This window comes from Protopterus annectens, chromosome 3.part0 (assembly GCF_019279795.1).
Source record: "Protopterus annectens isolate FY-2018-M chromosome 3.part0, PAN1.0, whole genome shotgun sequence".
Classification (NCBI taxonomy): Eukaryota; Metazoa; Chordata; order Ceratodontiformes; family Protopteridae; genus Protopterus; species Protopterus annectens.
In genome coordinates this window covers 392,471,085-392,488,297 of record NC_056731.1, presented here as the reverse complement: position 1 = coordinate 392,488,297, position 17,213 = coordinate 392,471,085, and the positions used below count along the sequence as shown (strand labels likewise).

Below are 17,213 nucleotides of genomic sequence, written 5' to 3'. Positions count from 1 at the left end.
TCAAGTTAAAGTCAGTTAACTTGTACCGTGATGTGTTTGCATAAAATAAAGCTGCTTGAACAGAACCCACAAAGACTCTTCTACTGTGGCCAAAGTAGGAGAGCAACAGGTTATTAATTATTTTATGCACCTTTTGTTTACTGGGTTAGTCCCATTAGGAAAAGTCTAGCTGCATCGGAGACCAGCAATTAGTTTGTATATAATTTACTCAAGTTAAAGTCAGTTAACTTGTACCGTGATGTGTTTGCATAAAATAAAGCTGCTTGAACAGAACCCACAAAGACTCTTCTACTGTGGCCAAAGTAGGAGAGCAACAGGTTATTAATTATTTTATGCACCTTTTGTTTACTGGGTTAGTCCCATTAGGAAAAGTCTAGCTGCATCGGAGACCCAAGGTGACTATGGAAACTTGGCCATAACACAAGGAAAATATAAATCTGAAGTCACCTATCCATTTTTTTAAATAGCCATAGGGTTATTTATTCCAACTGAAGTACCCCAACTCCAACAGTTGGATCTGTCTGAAGTCTCATCCAAAAGACTGCACTTCAGTTCAGCACCCTCTTTATGCTGCACTGCAATGTTAGTGATGCTAAAATTAACTGAAGCATCTGGTGTTAGAGAACCTACAGCCTTCTGATCTTTAAACATTAAAGGTGAGAGTGCTTAGCTGTTAAGCACAAGACAATATAGCCTAACTTGTTGCTGCAGAAAAGGAGTTTGCTGCAAAATAATCAGAAAATAATATTGTGGGCTGAGTAGCAGTAAAATGCTTGCTTGTTTTTAACATAATTTTAACATAATTCACTATGGCCATAAGCAGAGTACAACAAAATTAATTAAAATGAAAAAAGGCCATAAGTAGCAAAAATAACATTCCTGCTAAGAAAACAAAGTATAAAATCCCTTAAGTGACTAATACAGATTTTTCACAAAGCTAGAGAAATTCTTGCAGAAGCAAGGAGCAAGGATATTTTGTTGAAGGTGGGTATCGGTGGACTGCTCTGCTTTCTTTTGACTTGATTGCTTTCTAACTCCTATGAATTTGCACATGGCAGGCTGCCTTTTTCTCTGACTTTTATATCAGCCAAACCGGTCTGCTGTAAGGACCACTCAGGAAGGCAGGATATATTCAGCAGCAAATACCTTCCCAAAATCAAAGCCATGGGGATCAGGAAGTAATGCCAAGGTAACAGCATTTACTGAATTAGATAACCATTTGAGGCGGTTTCCACAAACGTTTACTCTGGGTCTCGCAAGCCTTGACAGACTAAAATATATCATGAAAGGACCCCGTTTCATCTTCAGGGCTACATCAACTAGACACACAAGACCTCATGCTTGCGCTGTCATACAGGTTTGGCTCACAAACAGAATTGTCATGAGCAGGAGTGGCCTTAGGTCAACTGGTGCCCTAGGCAAAAGGGCTCCACGGCGCCCCCTACCACACCACCCGGTGCCCCCCATCCTGGTCTACCTACATTAAATAAATACTGGAAAAGCGCCCCTGCTAGAGCGTTGGCCTAGGCCTAAGGACGCCTATGGTCATGAGTAAACTAAAAGAAACGCAGATGGCCTGCTTATTGCAGAACAAACAATTTTACAAGAATTTTGAATTCTTTGCAAAAAACAATCTGTTCATAACAAATGCTAGCTAACTCTTCCATTAGATGAAAAAAATACCAACCTGGCAGTACATAAAATCTCCTGGAGTGACTGAGTCAAAAGAGTAAACTACGAAGGAAGCAAAGCCATCCAGTTATATGCACACAAGGTGGCATAAGCAATCCCCTAACACAGTACTGCAGAACAGTAATTTTTAACGATGGTAGGCAGTTTATTCCACTTAAAAAAAAAAAGTATTCATTAAGTGAATGTAAGACTTCAAAAGTGAAACATACTGTTTCTGTACATGTTAATTTTATGCTGGACATGCTTACCTCATCATACATGAACTGCAACGTTAAAGCTGATTTTCCTACACCACCACTGCCCACCATGATAACTTTATGCAAGGCCAATGAGTTCTGACCTTTAGGCTTGTTTGCTGCCATGTCTGAAGTGAGCTTATTTTACTCCCAACAGCACTGAAGATATAATGCCTAAAAGAGAATGGGAAATGTAAGACACAGTCAACATTTGAGATACTGTTTATTTACTGTTATTTCAGTTAGTGCCCTGAGATAACAATACGAGAAAGACTCCTTACTGGATAATTATTTGTGCAAACAGGTTCTATCACAATAACTGGAAACTTTTCATAAGCAGATAACTCAAACAGAATGAATATCCTTCCATGTAAAGAGGCAAAACACTGAGGCAAATATTACTACATGCCAAGTACTGAAACTATATAGGAACACTATATATATCATGGCCCCAAGCAATTCAAGACACAAGCAGTTTATATAACCACACTGTACGAGTCAAGCATCATTAACAACCTGAAATATAAACCTCCACTATAAAACTTCTGGGACAGAAACCTAGTGAATGATTGAGGCAAAACCCATTCAGATGCAATGCATCAAAAGAATAGTTATTAACCACAATATACTTGGCTAAAAGAGCAGTCTGGGTCTGGGATTACTTGCACTTTTTCTTGGCTGGCACTTTTTGTTTAACTTGTGTTTTTCCTCTCTTTTCCACTAGGTTCTGCAACATGGAGTTTTGTTAAATAGGTTGGGAGGACAGGGACACTCATTATACACAAAACATTTTTTGAGGGGGAGGGGACTGCACTTTTAAATTCATTGTTTCAAAGAGTTTTGGTCTGAATGACTAATTAAGAAGCCATACTGCTCCATATCAGGAAAATCCACAAGAAGTCAAGGATTACTTTTCTGTGCAATCTATTTTGGGATCTATCAACCACGCCAAAGTACGTCACATGATCACTGGGGGGATTAAAAGAATAAAGATCATGCTACCAAAATAAGCCCCAAGGAGAGATACGCAAGCAATAATACCTGACATTCTTCTTCTTCTTTCGGCTTTTCCCGGTTAGGGGTCGCCACAGCGGATCACCGTCCGCTCATGATTGGCAGTGGAGTTTTACGGTGTCAAATTGCCAGCCCGGCACCCAACCTTCCACAGAAGGCACACATGCGCACACACTCATGCCTAGGGCCAATTTAGTGTGTCCAATCCACCTACAGCATGTCTTTGGGATGTGGGAGGAAACAGGAGCACCCAGCGGAAACCCACGCGACCACAGGGAGGACATGCAGACTCCACACAGAAGGCACCCCAGCCGAGGATCGAACCAGAGAACCTCTTGCTGTGAGGCGGCAACACTAACCGCTGCACCACCGTGGCCGCCCAGCAATAATGCCTGACATGGTGTTTGTTAATGTGTAATTAACACCTCCCCAAGGGTGTTACACCCCTTGAAGGGCATTAATTACACATTAACACACACCCTGGAGGGCATTACTGCACTTAAGAGAATGGGATCTCTGTAAAATTGTTGTGTTTTACTTGCTTATTTATTTTAAGTACTATATTTTTTTTTATATATATTTTTAATATAAAACTGTTCCTCTGCCTACTGTTTCAAACTTGCTGTAGTATATGTTAATGGTGTTGGAGGAAGGATTTTACATCAAACATATATAAAAAATAATACAGTGCTTAAAAAAATAAGTAAGTGAAACACAACAATTTTACATACAGCCTATTCTCTCTCTCCCATACACACATACATGGTCTTTTCTGCTTACACACACACACAGTCTCCAGCTGCTTTCATACACACATTCAGTCTCACTCTCTCTTGATCTCTCTCACATGCAGTCTCCTCTGCTTACATACATGCATTCACTCACACATCACTCTCAATTTCTCTCTCACACCCCCCCACCCACCCATTCGCTTTCTCTCTCTGCTTTCATGCACGCATTCACACTCACATGCAGACAGAAACAAACACACGCTTTTCTGCTTTGCTTGATCTATCTCTCTCTTACTCACATAACACGCATACATTCTCACACGCGCTTTGTTTTAATTTTGTTATTTTACTCTCGCTAAACAGCAAAAACACTGCTTGGCGAGTGTAACGTAAAGTACAGTTGTGTACACTTACCATAAATGTAGATGCTCGAGTGTATTCACTATTGCAGTCATTACATTTGGGTAATCCTGCTGGCAGGTTGCCCTCAGTCGGCCTGAATTCCAAAGTCTTGGGTCCTGCGTCGGCTGCTGTCGCCCCTTCCCTGACGTCAGGTCGTCAAGGGTATAAAAGAAGCAGCCAACGCCATTTTCTTCAGTTTTTCTTGCCCCAGATGTCAGGTGCCCCCTAAAAGGGTAGCCAAATTTTTTATATATATAAAAATACATGCACCAATATAAACTTTACCTTCATCTACAAGCAAATACCCCACATAGGTTGTATAAACCAGACAAGGAAAGAAAAGTTCCAACAGAAAAAAAGGGGGATTGCGGGTGGGTAACCTGGACTGCAACAGTGAATACACTCGAACATCTACATTTATGGTAAGTGTACACAACTGTACTATGTTCTTCGTGTTTCACTGTTGCAGTCATTACATTTGGGTAGAGTCCCAAAGGTATGGTTGGGAGGCTGGAGCTAAACAGCATTAGGTGCGGCTATGAGGCCCTGCAGAACTGCAGTGGCAAAGCCTGCCCTGGATTTAGAGTAGAGTGGCAGACGATAGTGCTTTATAAAGGTGTAACTCCAAGTAGCAGCCTCTAAAATGTCTTTGGCTGGTACTCCCCTGAGAAAGGCTGCTGAAGTGGCTGCAGCTCTGGTTGAATGTGGCCTAATGCCTTTAGGCACTGGCTTGCCATGGTGTAAATAGCAGAAACGAATGCAGTGGCCTATCCACTTTGAAATAGTCTGCTTTGAGATAGCCTTTCCTTGTGATCTTGCAGCATATGCCACTAGTAATTGCTCTGTCTTCCTGAAATCTTTGGTTCTGTCCAAGTAGAATCCAGGCTGTCTGTGTACGTCCGAAGAATGCAGAATTCTCTCCCCCTTGTTCTGTAGATTTGGATAAAAAGTTGGCAGATGAATAGTTTGGTTAAGTGCCACACTGGACACCACCTTAGGCATAAATGTTGGGTTTGTCCTCAGGGAGACCCTGCCTGGATAAAAAAAGATAAAAGGTTCCACAGCCATGAGTGCCTGCAGCTCTGAAACTCGTCTTGCAGAAGTTATTGCTAGGAGCTGAGCAGTTTTCCAAGATAAAAACTTTATATCAGCAGTAGCAGCTGGCTCAAAAGGAGGCAGGGTGAGTTTTTCCAAGACACAGTTGAGGTCCCATACAGGTATTGGTGATCTCCTTGGAGGCCTTAAATTTGTGGCTCCTCTGAGGTACTAAAGGATGAGAAAAGATTGGTGGCTCTGTATTGTAATGAGACAAAATGGCAGAGGCATGAATTTTAATTGATGAAAAAGATAGGCCTTTGTCCAGCATCTCAGTTAAGTATTGCAAAATCTGAGGGATATTTGGTACAGCTGTATCAGTTCCTTGTGCCTGGTTCCAAGCACAGAATCTCTTCCATTTTCCAGCATAAGATTTTCTAGTACTAGGCCTTCTGGCTTCCAAAATGACATCCATCACAGCTTTACTGAGAGGTGTGTTTTGAATGACTACATTAACCGCCATGCTGCCAGGTTTAAAGTACTGAGTTGGCTGTGCAGGATCGGATTATTTTGCTGGGACAGTAGATGAGGTATTTGAGGTAAGGTCCAAGCTGGGCATTGAGACAAGCTCCTTAGGATTGGATACCAGTACTGGCGGGGCCAGTCTGGGGCAATCGGTATCATCTTTGGCTTCTCCTGTCTGACCTTTAGGAGTACCTTGGGGAGGAGAGGCAATGGAAGAAAGGCATACACTGATAGGGCATCCACTTTCAATGCTTGTCTGTGATAAGTCCTTGTGCAGAATCTTTTTAGTTGGTAGTTGTGAGGGGAGGCAAATAGATCTATATCCGGGCATCCCCATTTCCTTGTTATCATGCTGAAGACTTGTGGATCTAGCTGCCACTCGTGGGAATCCATGAGGTTTCTGCTTAGTTCGTCTGCCAGAGTGTTTTCCTTTCCTGGCAGGAATTGTGCCTGCAGGTGTACTTGGTAAGTCAATGCTGTGTCCCACAAGGTCATGGTTAGTCTGCAAAGGGGGTAAGAATGTGTGCCCCCCTGCTTGTTTATATACCACATGACCGTGGTGTTGTCTGTCTTTATCAGTAGTTTTCCCGGATGACGTAGGTCCTTGAAGGCTGTCAGGATTTTGAACAGCTAGCATCTCTTTTTGATTGATATGTAGATGCATTTGGTTTGAGGACCATGTGCCCTGAATGCATCTTCCTGCCATGTGGGCCCCCCAGGCATAATCTGATGCATCCGTTGTTAGTGTCTGCCTGGCTGGGGGTAATGTGAATGGCTGTCCCTTGTTCTGGTGACAAGCCTTCGCCCACCATTGAAACTCCTGTTGCAGACAGGGAATAAGAGTAATCATTGTTTCCAGGCTGTGGCAATGTTGAGTCCAAACACTTTTTAGGTACCACTGAAGTTTCCTCATATAAAGTCTTGCATATGGAATTAGTAGGATGTAGGATGCCATGAAGCCCAAAGCCTGCAGAATTTTTCTTGCAGATAACTGGGCCTTTGTTGCCAGCATTTTGAAATAGGTAGTCAGTTGCCTTTGTTTGTCTGGCGTGTGATAAGCCATCTGGGCAGTTGTATTTAAGCTTGCACCCAGGAATATTATCTCTTGAGAGGGTACTAGTTTTGATTTCTTTTTGTTGACTGTGTACCCTAGGCATGTTAGAAGTCTTTGCACAAACGCCAGATGCTGCAGAAGAATGTCCTTGTTTTCTGCTTGAATTAGACAGTCGTCCAAGTAAGGATATATTTGTATTCCTCTTTGTCTGCAGAATGCAATTACTGGTGCCAGGCACTTTGTAAAGACCCTGGGTGCAGTAGATAAGCCAAAGGGCAGTGCAGAGAATTGGTAATGCATTGAGCCAGCCTTGAATCTGAGGTATCTTCTGCATGATTGTCTGACTGGGACATGCAGGTATGCCTCTTTTAGGTATAAAGTCACAAGCCAAGCATTCTTGCCCAGCATGGGCAGAAGCTGCTGTAAAGTCAACATTTTGAATTTTGGTATATCCAGGAATGTGTTCAGAATGGATTGGTCCAGTATTGGTCTCCAGGCCTTGTCCTTTCTGGGTACCAAGAACAGTCAAGTAAAATCCTCGTCCCTGCTCTTGCTCTGGTACTTGTTGAATGGCCCCCCCATGTCCATGAGGGAAGAGACTTGTTTTTGCACCTCTGCCCATTGATTTTTTGGCAGATCTGGCCAGCCTTTTGCCTTTGGCAGGGTATGGAAATGGAACTTGTAGTCTTGTGACACTATATTTAGAACCCACTTGTCCTGGGTTATAATGTGCCAATTTTAAGAAAAAAGTGCTAATTTTCCCCCTAAGGGTGCTGCTAGGAGATAAGTGCTTGGTGCAGGCAGGGGGAAGTCATTGGGACTGTTTCCTGTGTGGATGTGACTTGTCTTCTCCAACTTTGGAGGTAGAAGCACCCCATTGCATTGACCTGTATGAACCTTGCGCCTGGAATCTGCCTCTAGGATGTCTGGGTCTGTCCCTTTGAGGTCTGTCTGACACAAGAAAGGACCAGTTCTTTGTAGGCCAGTGTCTACTAAACCTAGGTGGCTGTACTTGTAAAAAATCTTTTTTCAGTTTGCATAGATTTAGCTTTGTCCTCCATTTTCTTTAACACCTCTTCTGCCTTAACACCAAACAAAGTATCATGCTGTAAAGGTGCATCTAATAATTTAACTTTGACATGATCAGGCAGATTTTGTTCCTTTAACCAAGTATGCCTCCTAATTACAGAACCCATAAATGCGGCTCTACAGGAGGCCTCCAAAGAATCAAAACCACATTGCAAAGTATGCTTTCCAACTTGTTCAGCTGCATGCAATAAATTCTGCATTTCCTTGTTTTCTGCACATTCAGAGTTTAACAACATTTTCTGTTTAAGCAATGCCATGACATGTTGCTGATATTTCAGCATATGAAACTGACAGTTTAAGGCCCTTATAGCCAAGGTAGCAGATGTGTAAACCTTTTTTCCCCATCTATCCAGTGCCCTAGAATCCCTGTCAGAGGGGTAGGGTTTTTTGCAGCGGAAGCCTTAACTCCTTTGGGATCCTGTGAAATAGTTTCTGGGTCTGCAGCAGGGTTTTTAAAAAGGAATTTATGAGAGTCATGAACCCTTAAATATCTGTCAGGCTTAACAGGAGCTGGAGGTAAGGAGTCAGGGGTCAGACTAGACTCCGAAAACACATCATCTACAATGTCTAACACAGGTGGAATGGCTAAAGGCCTGTGTTGAGGTAGTAAAAGGAAATCCCTGAGCCTCTTTTCAGATTCTGAAAAATCTTGTCTCTCCCAGTGGAAATGCTCCCTCATGGTATGCAAGGTTTCCCCAAAAGAATAGTCCTCTGGAGGAAAAGCTGAAGGTATAGATTCTTCAGCATCAGAATCCTCATAGGGGGAAGAGAATATTCCTGATCAGAAGAGGAATCAGAAGAAATAGAAACCTAATCTGAAGATTTATAGTCAGTCTCTTGCCTAGGCCTCTTATCAGGAGGGGGATGGGAACCCCTGAGCAAGGTAATCAAGTCTTCGGCCATTTTTAGCATCTGTTTTTTGGGCATAGAGGCCTGTCCACGCGTGGCTCTTGAGTTTGTTTCTTTGCTTCAGAAGGTGCTTTAGCCTTTGAAGCTGAAGTTGGCTTAATGTAAAGATGTTTAGGTCAGAATACACCCTCAAAAGCCAGTGCCTGCTCAGCGGCTCCAGACCCATCTGAGGGAATAGTGACCAAGGCTCCAATACCTTGAGTTTCCAGCGGCATAGCCGACTCCACTTGGGAGTCGGTAGCGGCCTGCTACTCTAAAGTAGTGGGCGTCAGGGGCTGTGAAAGCGCCTCACTGAGAACCGGCGACTGGCTTAGAAGAAGATTCGTCGTCGGTTTTGGACCTCGGTTGTTTATCTCTCTCCTTTTCTTTGCGTTTTTTGTGAACTCCGATAGTCGGATGGCTATCCGACGACATTTCTGGATAATTAAACTGGTGTCCAAAATAGTTTAAAGCAAAATCATACCGACGTTGGTTAAATCTAGCACAAAACCGACAACCAGAAATGTTGTGATCAGGGCCTATCCAAGGAATACAGTAAGAATGAAAGTCCTTATGAGGTATTTGCTTTCCACAAGAAATACAACTATTAACTTTTTCTGACATCGGTCTGGAGCAAGAAAAAAGTTTCCCCAACGAGGTACTTAGCTTTATTGAAGACTTCGGGTCTGAAACTCGAACACGAAAATCTCAGGAGTCGGCCGACCGGCACTTGCGAACTGCTTCTGCTTCGGGCACCGCGTGGCAAGAAAGACTGAAGAAAATGGCGTTGGCTGCTTCTTTTATACCCCTGACGACCTGACGTCAGGGAAGGGGAGACAGCAGCCGACGCAAGACCCAAGACTTTGGAATTCAGGCCGACTGAGGGCAACCTGCCAGCAGGATTACCCAAATGTAATGACTGCAACAGTGAAACACGAAGAACATCGAGTCACTCGCTCTCACTTTCACTGACATGCACACATACACAGGCAAACGCACACACATACCTTTTTGTTGCTTTCTTTTTTTATAGTTTTACACTCGCTAAACAGAAAAAGCACTGCTTAGCGAGCGTAAAATAATGGCGGCCATTCCGTTTTCTCAGTCTGAGCTCCACAGCAGCTTGATGTGCTGCCGTGAAGCGTCGGACTCATTTTTCTGCGGGCATTCATTGTACATGAATACCCTGCTGGAGAACGTTCATTCTCCAATTAGGGTACTGATGTACAGTAAGCCCACTGCCTAATTTTCAATAAACTATATCCACAGCTGATAAATCTTGTGCCAGGGGCAAAACTTACTGCAACTGCAGTCCTCATAACAGGGTAGCAAACTGCAAACATAGTTAAGTATGTGCAAAGCCAGAAGCTGCAGAATACTGAAGCATTCTTCTTTCTTTTAAGTACATTAATCTTTGGGGTTAGGACAGTCAAGTAGCAAAAGTACAGAGGTGAGCCTCCTCCCCTGCAGAAAAAAATGTTTTAACAACTTTACAATGAGTTAAAGACTTTTGAGCTTCATTGTTTCCATATAGCAACTGCAGTTTTTCTTAGTTTAGTATAAGTACCGTTTACAAAGCTACAAAAACACATTCTGAAGGTGATCTCAGTTAATTTATTCTAAAGGCCACATAATGAAAATATCCATCTCAGCAATTCACAACAGGCTTGTCTGAAGAGTGTCCACTTCAAACAGCCCTCCACAAGCAATGATTAATTGGGTCTATATTGAAACAACTAAAGTTACAAAGTGTGAATGCTCAGATGAGCGAAAATGCCATAACTTGAAAACTTTATTGTGGAAGGCTGCGTCATTCTAACTCCGAGATCGCACTACAGTGAAGAAAGGGCAAATATTCCGATCTTCACTGTACTGCGATAAAAAAAAAAACGAACTTTGATTTGCAGCATTTTCGCTCATCTGAGTGTTCACACTTTGTAACTTTCATTGTTTCAATATGTAACCTGGTTAATTAGGAGGATTTAAAAAGGCTCAGAGGCAAGAATTAAGGGCTATGTTTGAACAGAGGGACAAGACAGCACTGTCCTCTTTTGCCTTTGGCATCTGCTTGATATTTAGAGACACAGCAAAGAAAATAAGGGACTACCAAATTCAAGGATATAACTGGTATGGTAATCAAGAAAAATTAGAATTATTCGCAGATATTATTTAGTACTTGATAAATAAAAAAAATTATATTTTGATAATATGGAATATTTTGAGAAAGGTTCAAATCTTTTCTGTATATAAAGTAAATGAAGATAAAATAAAGGCTGTAACAGTAAATTATGAACTCACAAATTACTTGGTTCAGCAATACCCATTCTATGGGGACATAAGATTTAGGTATATGGTTAAGACAAAATCTGTTATGACAGATAAGAATGTGGGAAGAGACTGAACAAATACTGTACATACTGAAAAGCTAGAAGCTCTTGACTATGTATACGGATAGTAAAATACAAGCAGTCAAAATGTTTGTATTCCCTTTAATACAAGTTAGGTGTATTTTCAGCAATCAGAGGAGAAATGGAGACACAGTGAAAAATATTTAAGAGTTGGAAGGAATTTACTTGGGACAGGAACAGGGCATGATTAAATAGGGTAAGTTGATTCTCCACACAGAACAATGTGATTTAACAATAGCTGATCTGAATGGATATTTTAGAGCTACACAATTCATACACAACACAAGCAAAACGATCATAAGCCAAAATGGACAGTGATGGTTATAAAATTGGGGGGGGGGGTGAGTAATAAGGAGAGTAAAGAAAGTAGGCAAGAGGGTGCTGGAATCTACTGGAGCACATTAGCAAAGGAACCACTGTTTTGGGAGTACATAACTAGAAAAGGAAAAGTAATAAGTTTGGAAAAGACTAAACAGAAGTTTGGACTGCAGACTAGAGACTACTTTTTCTACCAGGGATTAATGCAGTATAAGCAAAAATAAAGGGATTGGGAATTGTTAAAAGGGAAGACATGGTCTGACAGTGTTTTAGTGGAATATAGAACAGACGTTGTTAACAATCAGAGGAGGTTTGAAAAGACTGACAAGACAGAATGAGAAACCATATATAAAGAAACAAAAAGGTTGTCTCTCAAGTATGCAATAAAGTCCAGAAGGTTTGGGATTTTTACTTGAAAGTGAATGCATATTTATTTTTATACCCCCCAAGCACACTTCACAGAATTCTTTCAAAAATAAAAAGCAAATGCCAGGAGGTGCGATGGGAAAGAGAATTTGGAATGTTTTTTGCAGGAATAGAATGAACTGGCACATTTAAAAAATTCCCTACAGGGTACTTTGGCAGAAATGCTGTGGAAGTAAATGGTTGCAATTAAGGAAATGATTCTTTCGAGTTGGGATCTAGGATCTGAATTGTCCAGACTTAGCAAAGCTTTACTAAGTTTAATGCTACTGGCTGGAAAAAAAAAATTACTAGAAAATGAAAATCTTAACCAACTGTAACTGAAGTAATGCATACTGTAAAGGTGATAGAAAAACATGAAGCGGGACCTTCAGAAAAGGGACGGAGCAAATTACATAGCAATAACTGAATTTGTGAGAACAATACATGCAGAGAAGTGTTCAAGAGGAGTAGAAGCGAAATTTAAGGGAAGGCGGCAATTAAACAATTTATATAATGTTGGAGGGAGCAAAAACCGTTCATCTCTATACTATATGAAAATAACACAGGAAATAGTATGATTAATTTTCTTTTCTGTTACTTTACATATACCTATGCCACTTTTCTGTTACTTTACATATACCTATGCCACTTTCTAAAAAACATGTTTAATAAAGATGTTTTAAAAAAAACTACTGGTAACAGATGTCTGATGCAATAAAAAATATGCAGTAGAGAAAACTGCAACTATGGTTTTGTAAGGATACACTTTACTAACCATGTAGAATTTGCTGGGTTTCTAGCAAACAACAAAAACTGGTTCACACAGTGAACAGTGTGCAAACCAACAGGTTACAGAAGCACAGCGATGTGGGTTGCTGCACACTGCCTTGATGTGCAAACTCAGTACAGTCCCATGGTGCAATGTGCTCTACCCATTTAACGATGTGTGTACTACCAGAATATATGCAGTGTACACACTGCACCATTTCTACAAAAGGGTACACACTGCAGCAGTCCTGTGTGCCCTGGAGTTTTTTTTTTTTTTTACTTAATTTCCCCACAGTCCTTTGCAGTTTACAAGTCGTACTTGCAAGACTTCAGCCCAAGAACTGAGGATGCAGCATCTGAACAGCTCACAGCTGTAACCACTGGTGGTACCACAATATTGTTGTGTTTCCCACTCTGTCTAGGTGTTTCCAGTATCAGTTACCATTTTGGTTCTTGTTAACGGGGACTAAATGTGTACACCCAAACTGCCTAAGATATCAACACATTTTCTTTTCTTTTAAATGTGTGTGCACCTATTGTCATTAAGTGTACTGTAATTTAATAAAGAGGTTAAGAAAACATTGATATGCCTTGCCCATTTTGTGGTTTATTCAAGTAATGTTTGTCAGGCTGCTCTAGTGCATACTGGACCACTCAAGTTAGCAATCATAAGTTTATCTCAAATGATATTACAAAAATAAAGTAAGCCATATATGTACATTTTAAATTTTTTTAATTCTATTCACACCTAGCCAGATTATATTGCCTTTTAACCCCCCCCAAACTGTAGCTATCTTGCTCTTTCCTGTAGTAGTCCTCATCATGGATAAAGACCCTGCAACAGTAAATGACCTCTATGCATTATATCCAATTTAATAAAAGTTATCAACACCAGTACTCATTTATTTATCATTTATTAACATTTGTTTATCGGGAGAGTCCGACTTGGAACAAAACCAATTTTCAGCAGAGGCCCGGGAAGAAAAGTTCTAGATGCATGTCTTGTAGGACATGCAGGCTCCGCACAAAAGGCACACCAACAGAAAATTGAACAGGAGAATCTCTTGATGTGAGGTGACAATGCTACCCCTGCGCCGTCCATGACAAATGCACAACCCTACTGTGTGCACCTTTGGGAAACCAAATCCTCCTTTTTCTCAGCATGATCAGTGTTTCTGTACAAGAGAGCACATACAGCAGAAGTCTACTGTGTGCTATACTGGAAGCAACACTACACCCTTTGAGTGCAATGTTGTGGTTGTGGAGGTCATCAGTGCCCACTACAACTAACATAATAAGGCGAGTCTTTCACTTCACAGTATAGTGAACTCAAGATTTACTAACACACTTGAGTTTTCTGTTAATGAAAAGTACATTTGTTGCTACACAGACAACCCTCCATCTATGATTTTGTATTCCACACTTAATGCACCACTGAATCTTGCCTATTATGTATGCTGGTTGTCTTTTTTACACTGAATGTATTTATTTTTAGCATTTTTATTTCTTAAGTTGTTCTCTTCACTGGGTCAGTCTTAACATAATGAGCATCATCTGACCCCAATACGGTCACTTTTTTTAGAAAAAGAATCCACTCTGTTTAGCTGTAGATACTGCATTACTCTTAAATTAAGTCAATAGAACTTCCATTAAAGATGTCTTTCTTGTTAGTGATTTAAGCTGTCAGTTTGCATGCTCTAACACTTTAGCAAATTCAATCTAATTTCTCTCAGAAGAATGCTGTTGCTGAATAATGTGTATTTTATTTTTTCAAAAAACAAATGGACTGTTAGCTCCAGTAAAGGCTGTCCCTCCAAAATGTTCTTCTTTTCAGGGGAACAGGTAGATCACAAGCACTTCACTTAACCAGCAGAACACACGTGAAAATATCCAAAAGTTGAAGTTTATTCACACACACAAAAATAAAATAGATTGAGCGCTTTCATCTCCACTTGGGAGACTTCATCAGAATCCACATCCAAAAAGCTAAGCACATTTTATATCAGACCACATATCATTTCATTGGCCAATCAATTAAATTCATCACTGGGTAACTACTGACTATTAAAGTGTTTATACCTAGAAATAAAGCAGCATTCCTTAATAGTACATACAATAAAAATACAAATTGTAGAATAAGAAAAATTCATAATATTTTTTTAAAAATTGTAACACTGTGAAACAGTTTATAAACAGAATGTTCCAATCCTAAAGCCTAATACTGATAAAAACCAAAAAACAAACTGTTGCAGGGATCCTATTGTCTATAAAGGCAACAAAATTTTGCTCAAACACTACGATACTATGTTAAATGAAACAATACACTTTATAAAAAGATAAAAATTGAATATAAATATACATAAAAATGTGTAGAATATAAAAAATGTATATAGAAGTGGATACCAAACAATATGTGTAACCTTTTGTATATTTATTGTATATTTATAATAGGTCTGATCTTCTGGGGTTGGATGCTAATATTTTAAGAGTTGGGGTAATAGATATATGATCATTTAACCCTGGGCTGTTGCATGCATCCAATCTCAACTGCCAGACCATTTCCTGAAATTCTAATCTGGTGTCCCAGTCACCCCCCCCCCCCCCAGTCTGTTTCACTTTCTCCAATACCCAGAATTTATAATCGGCCATTTTGCATGTTAATAAATGTCTGTATAGAGCGTTATTCTCATTTTTCCTGTTAATATCATACATATGCTCATATATATATATAATCTCAAATTACGCTCCATCTTCTCAATGTAATATGACCAATATACAGTATAATAAACAAAATAAACCACTCCTTTAGTATAACAACTGGAGTATGTCCTACTCTTAATTTTGTAACAAATACTGGGTATATCTAGATCTTTCATTCCCGCTATAAAGGGACATTGGGAACACCTTCCACATTTGAAGGTGCCCCCTTCTCTACTAACTCCCTTTTTCTTTTCTAGTATTTTCTTCAAATTATAATTCCTTTTGAAACAGTATCGCAGGGGTTTCTAGAAAATATCCACCTTGGTGGGCATCCTTCTAAACATATCCCAAGTATCACTTATACATTTCTTCACCCATCCAATATTAGCATAGTGTGAAGTGTCAAATATGGTAATTGTGAAACAATCTGTTCGGTCCCCCCCAAAACCTTTTTAGCACCAACTACTTCTCCACTAGTCAATAGTAGTAGGTAGGTGGACCCCCACTCCTGTACAATACTTCTTTTGATGGGATTAATTAAATTGCCCGAGTATCCTCTTTCCCCAAACAGGGTGTGGACGTATTCAATTTAATTCATAAAGTCTGTTTTATCTGATGTCATCCTTGCTGTTCTAACCATTTGTCCCTTTATGATATTACGTTTAAGGGTAGATGAATGGTCACTCAGTGTAGGTACGAGTTAGAAAAACACTCTTTCATATATATATATATATATATATATGTATATATATATATATATATATATATATATATATATATATATATATATATATATATATATATATATATATATATATGTATACACATACCAGACCTATAAGCTTTTTTTATTATAATCTTTGGCTAACTTCACATCCAGATAATGGGTCTCATCCACCCCTATTTCATGAGTGAATTGTAAAACCCCGTAGTGTAGTTTAAATATTCCATAAAATCTGGGATTATCTCAATAGTTCCTTGTCATAAAATAAATATATCATCCAAAAATCGATAATAACCAAGGATGTGTTTGTAATACTCTGAATTTGGCCCACATTTTGTAACTAGTTTTTACTGACGTTATATGTTTCAATGTATTTGTAATGGATACACAAGTATATAATAGTGAATACATTGCAATTATGTGGGGGGCTACGCCCCCACACCCCCCTAACTTTATATTCTCATTCCAGGGTTGCACTACAGTGGGGCAGGGGCTATATTCCATTTTCGACCAAGTGGTGGGTTTTCAGTGAAATACATTTTCGGTGAAGTGGAGTGCCTGAAATAATTTTCGACCAAATGTATGTATGCAAAACATTTTTAATATAGAGCAAACATCCAATGTTTATCAAAACTTATTTTACTCTCTGACCTAAATAAGGTTGCACGAACAGATACTGGCACTATGTATGATATACTTGTGTGTTTCTTTCAACCAACCCCCCCCCCCCCCGAGCAGCAATTCTGCTCCATGTTTCTCATTCCAGAGTTTACTATTCTTTAATTTCCCACTGTCTACATTTAATGAAATCAAGTGATGTCTACACCCTTTTGTTAAAATAGTAAATTAATGGCATGTTACGTTATTGTGATGTGTTAACAGTTGATATAATTGTAACAAGGAACAACAATGGCAACAACCCTTCTTACTACTTTTAAGTGATTTTTAACAATGATAACCTCGTTATTTTAATTTTTTGCTTTTCCTATAAGCAAAATGCAAATGTGTTCCAATGTATTTATTTAGTTCAGGAAGAAAATTCAAAATGTTCCAATTATTTCTAATAATATTCATGACCCCATCGGTTCTAGTATACCTCAAGCAAGTATTCTCCAATGTTCTCCCATTAACCTGCCTTTGATAACCATCATTCATAAAATAAGGTCTAGCTTTCTCCACCCTTTAATTTATTATGTACTGTGAGGACTCATTTAATAATGCATC

General features: G+C 39.7%; 1 protein-coding gene across 3 annotated transcripts in view; it reads right to left on the bottom strand.

Moving 5' to 3' along the window:
* The window catches only part of RALA (RAS like proto-oncogene A), a 734,484-nt gene that overhangs the window by 466,406 nt on the left and 250,865 nt on the right, over window positions 1-17,213 (bottom strand). For all 3 annotated transcript variants that reach the window (XM_044064842.1, XM_044064841.1, XM_044064843.1), the window contains exon 2: window positions 1,941-2,102. In XM_044064842.1, coding sequence (XP_043920777.1) covers window positions 1,941-2,054 — 114 coding nt within the window. In that variant the 5' untranslated portion in view covers window positions 2,055-2,102. The remainder of the gene's footprint in view (window positions 1-1,940; window positions 2,103-17,213) is intronic.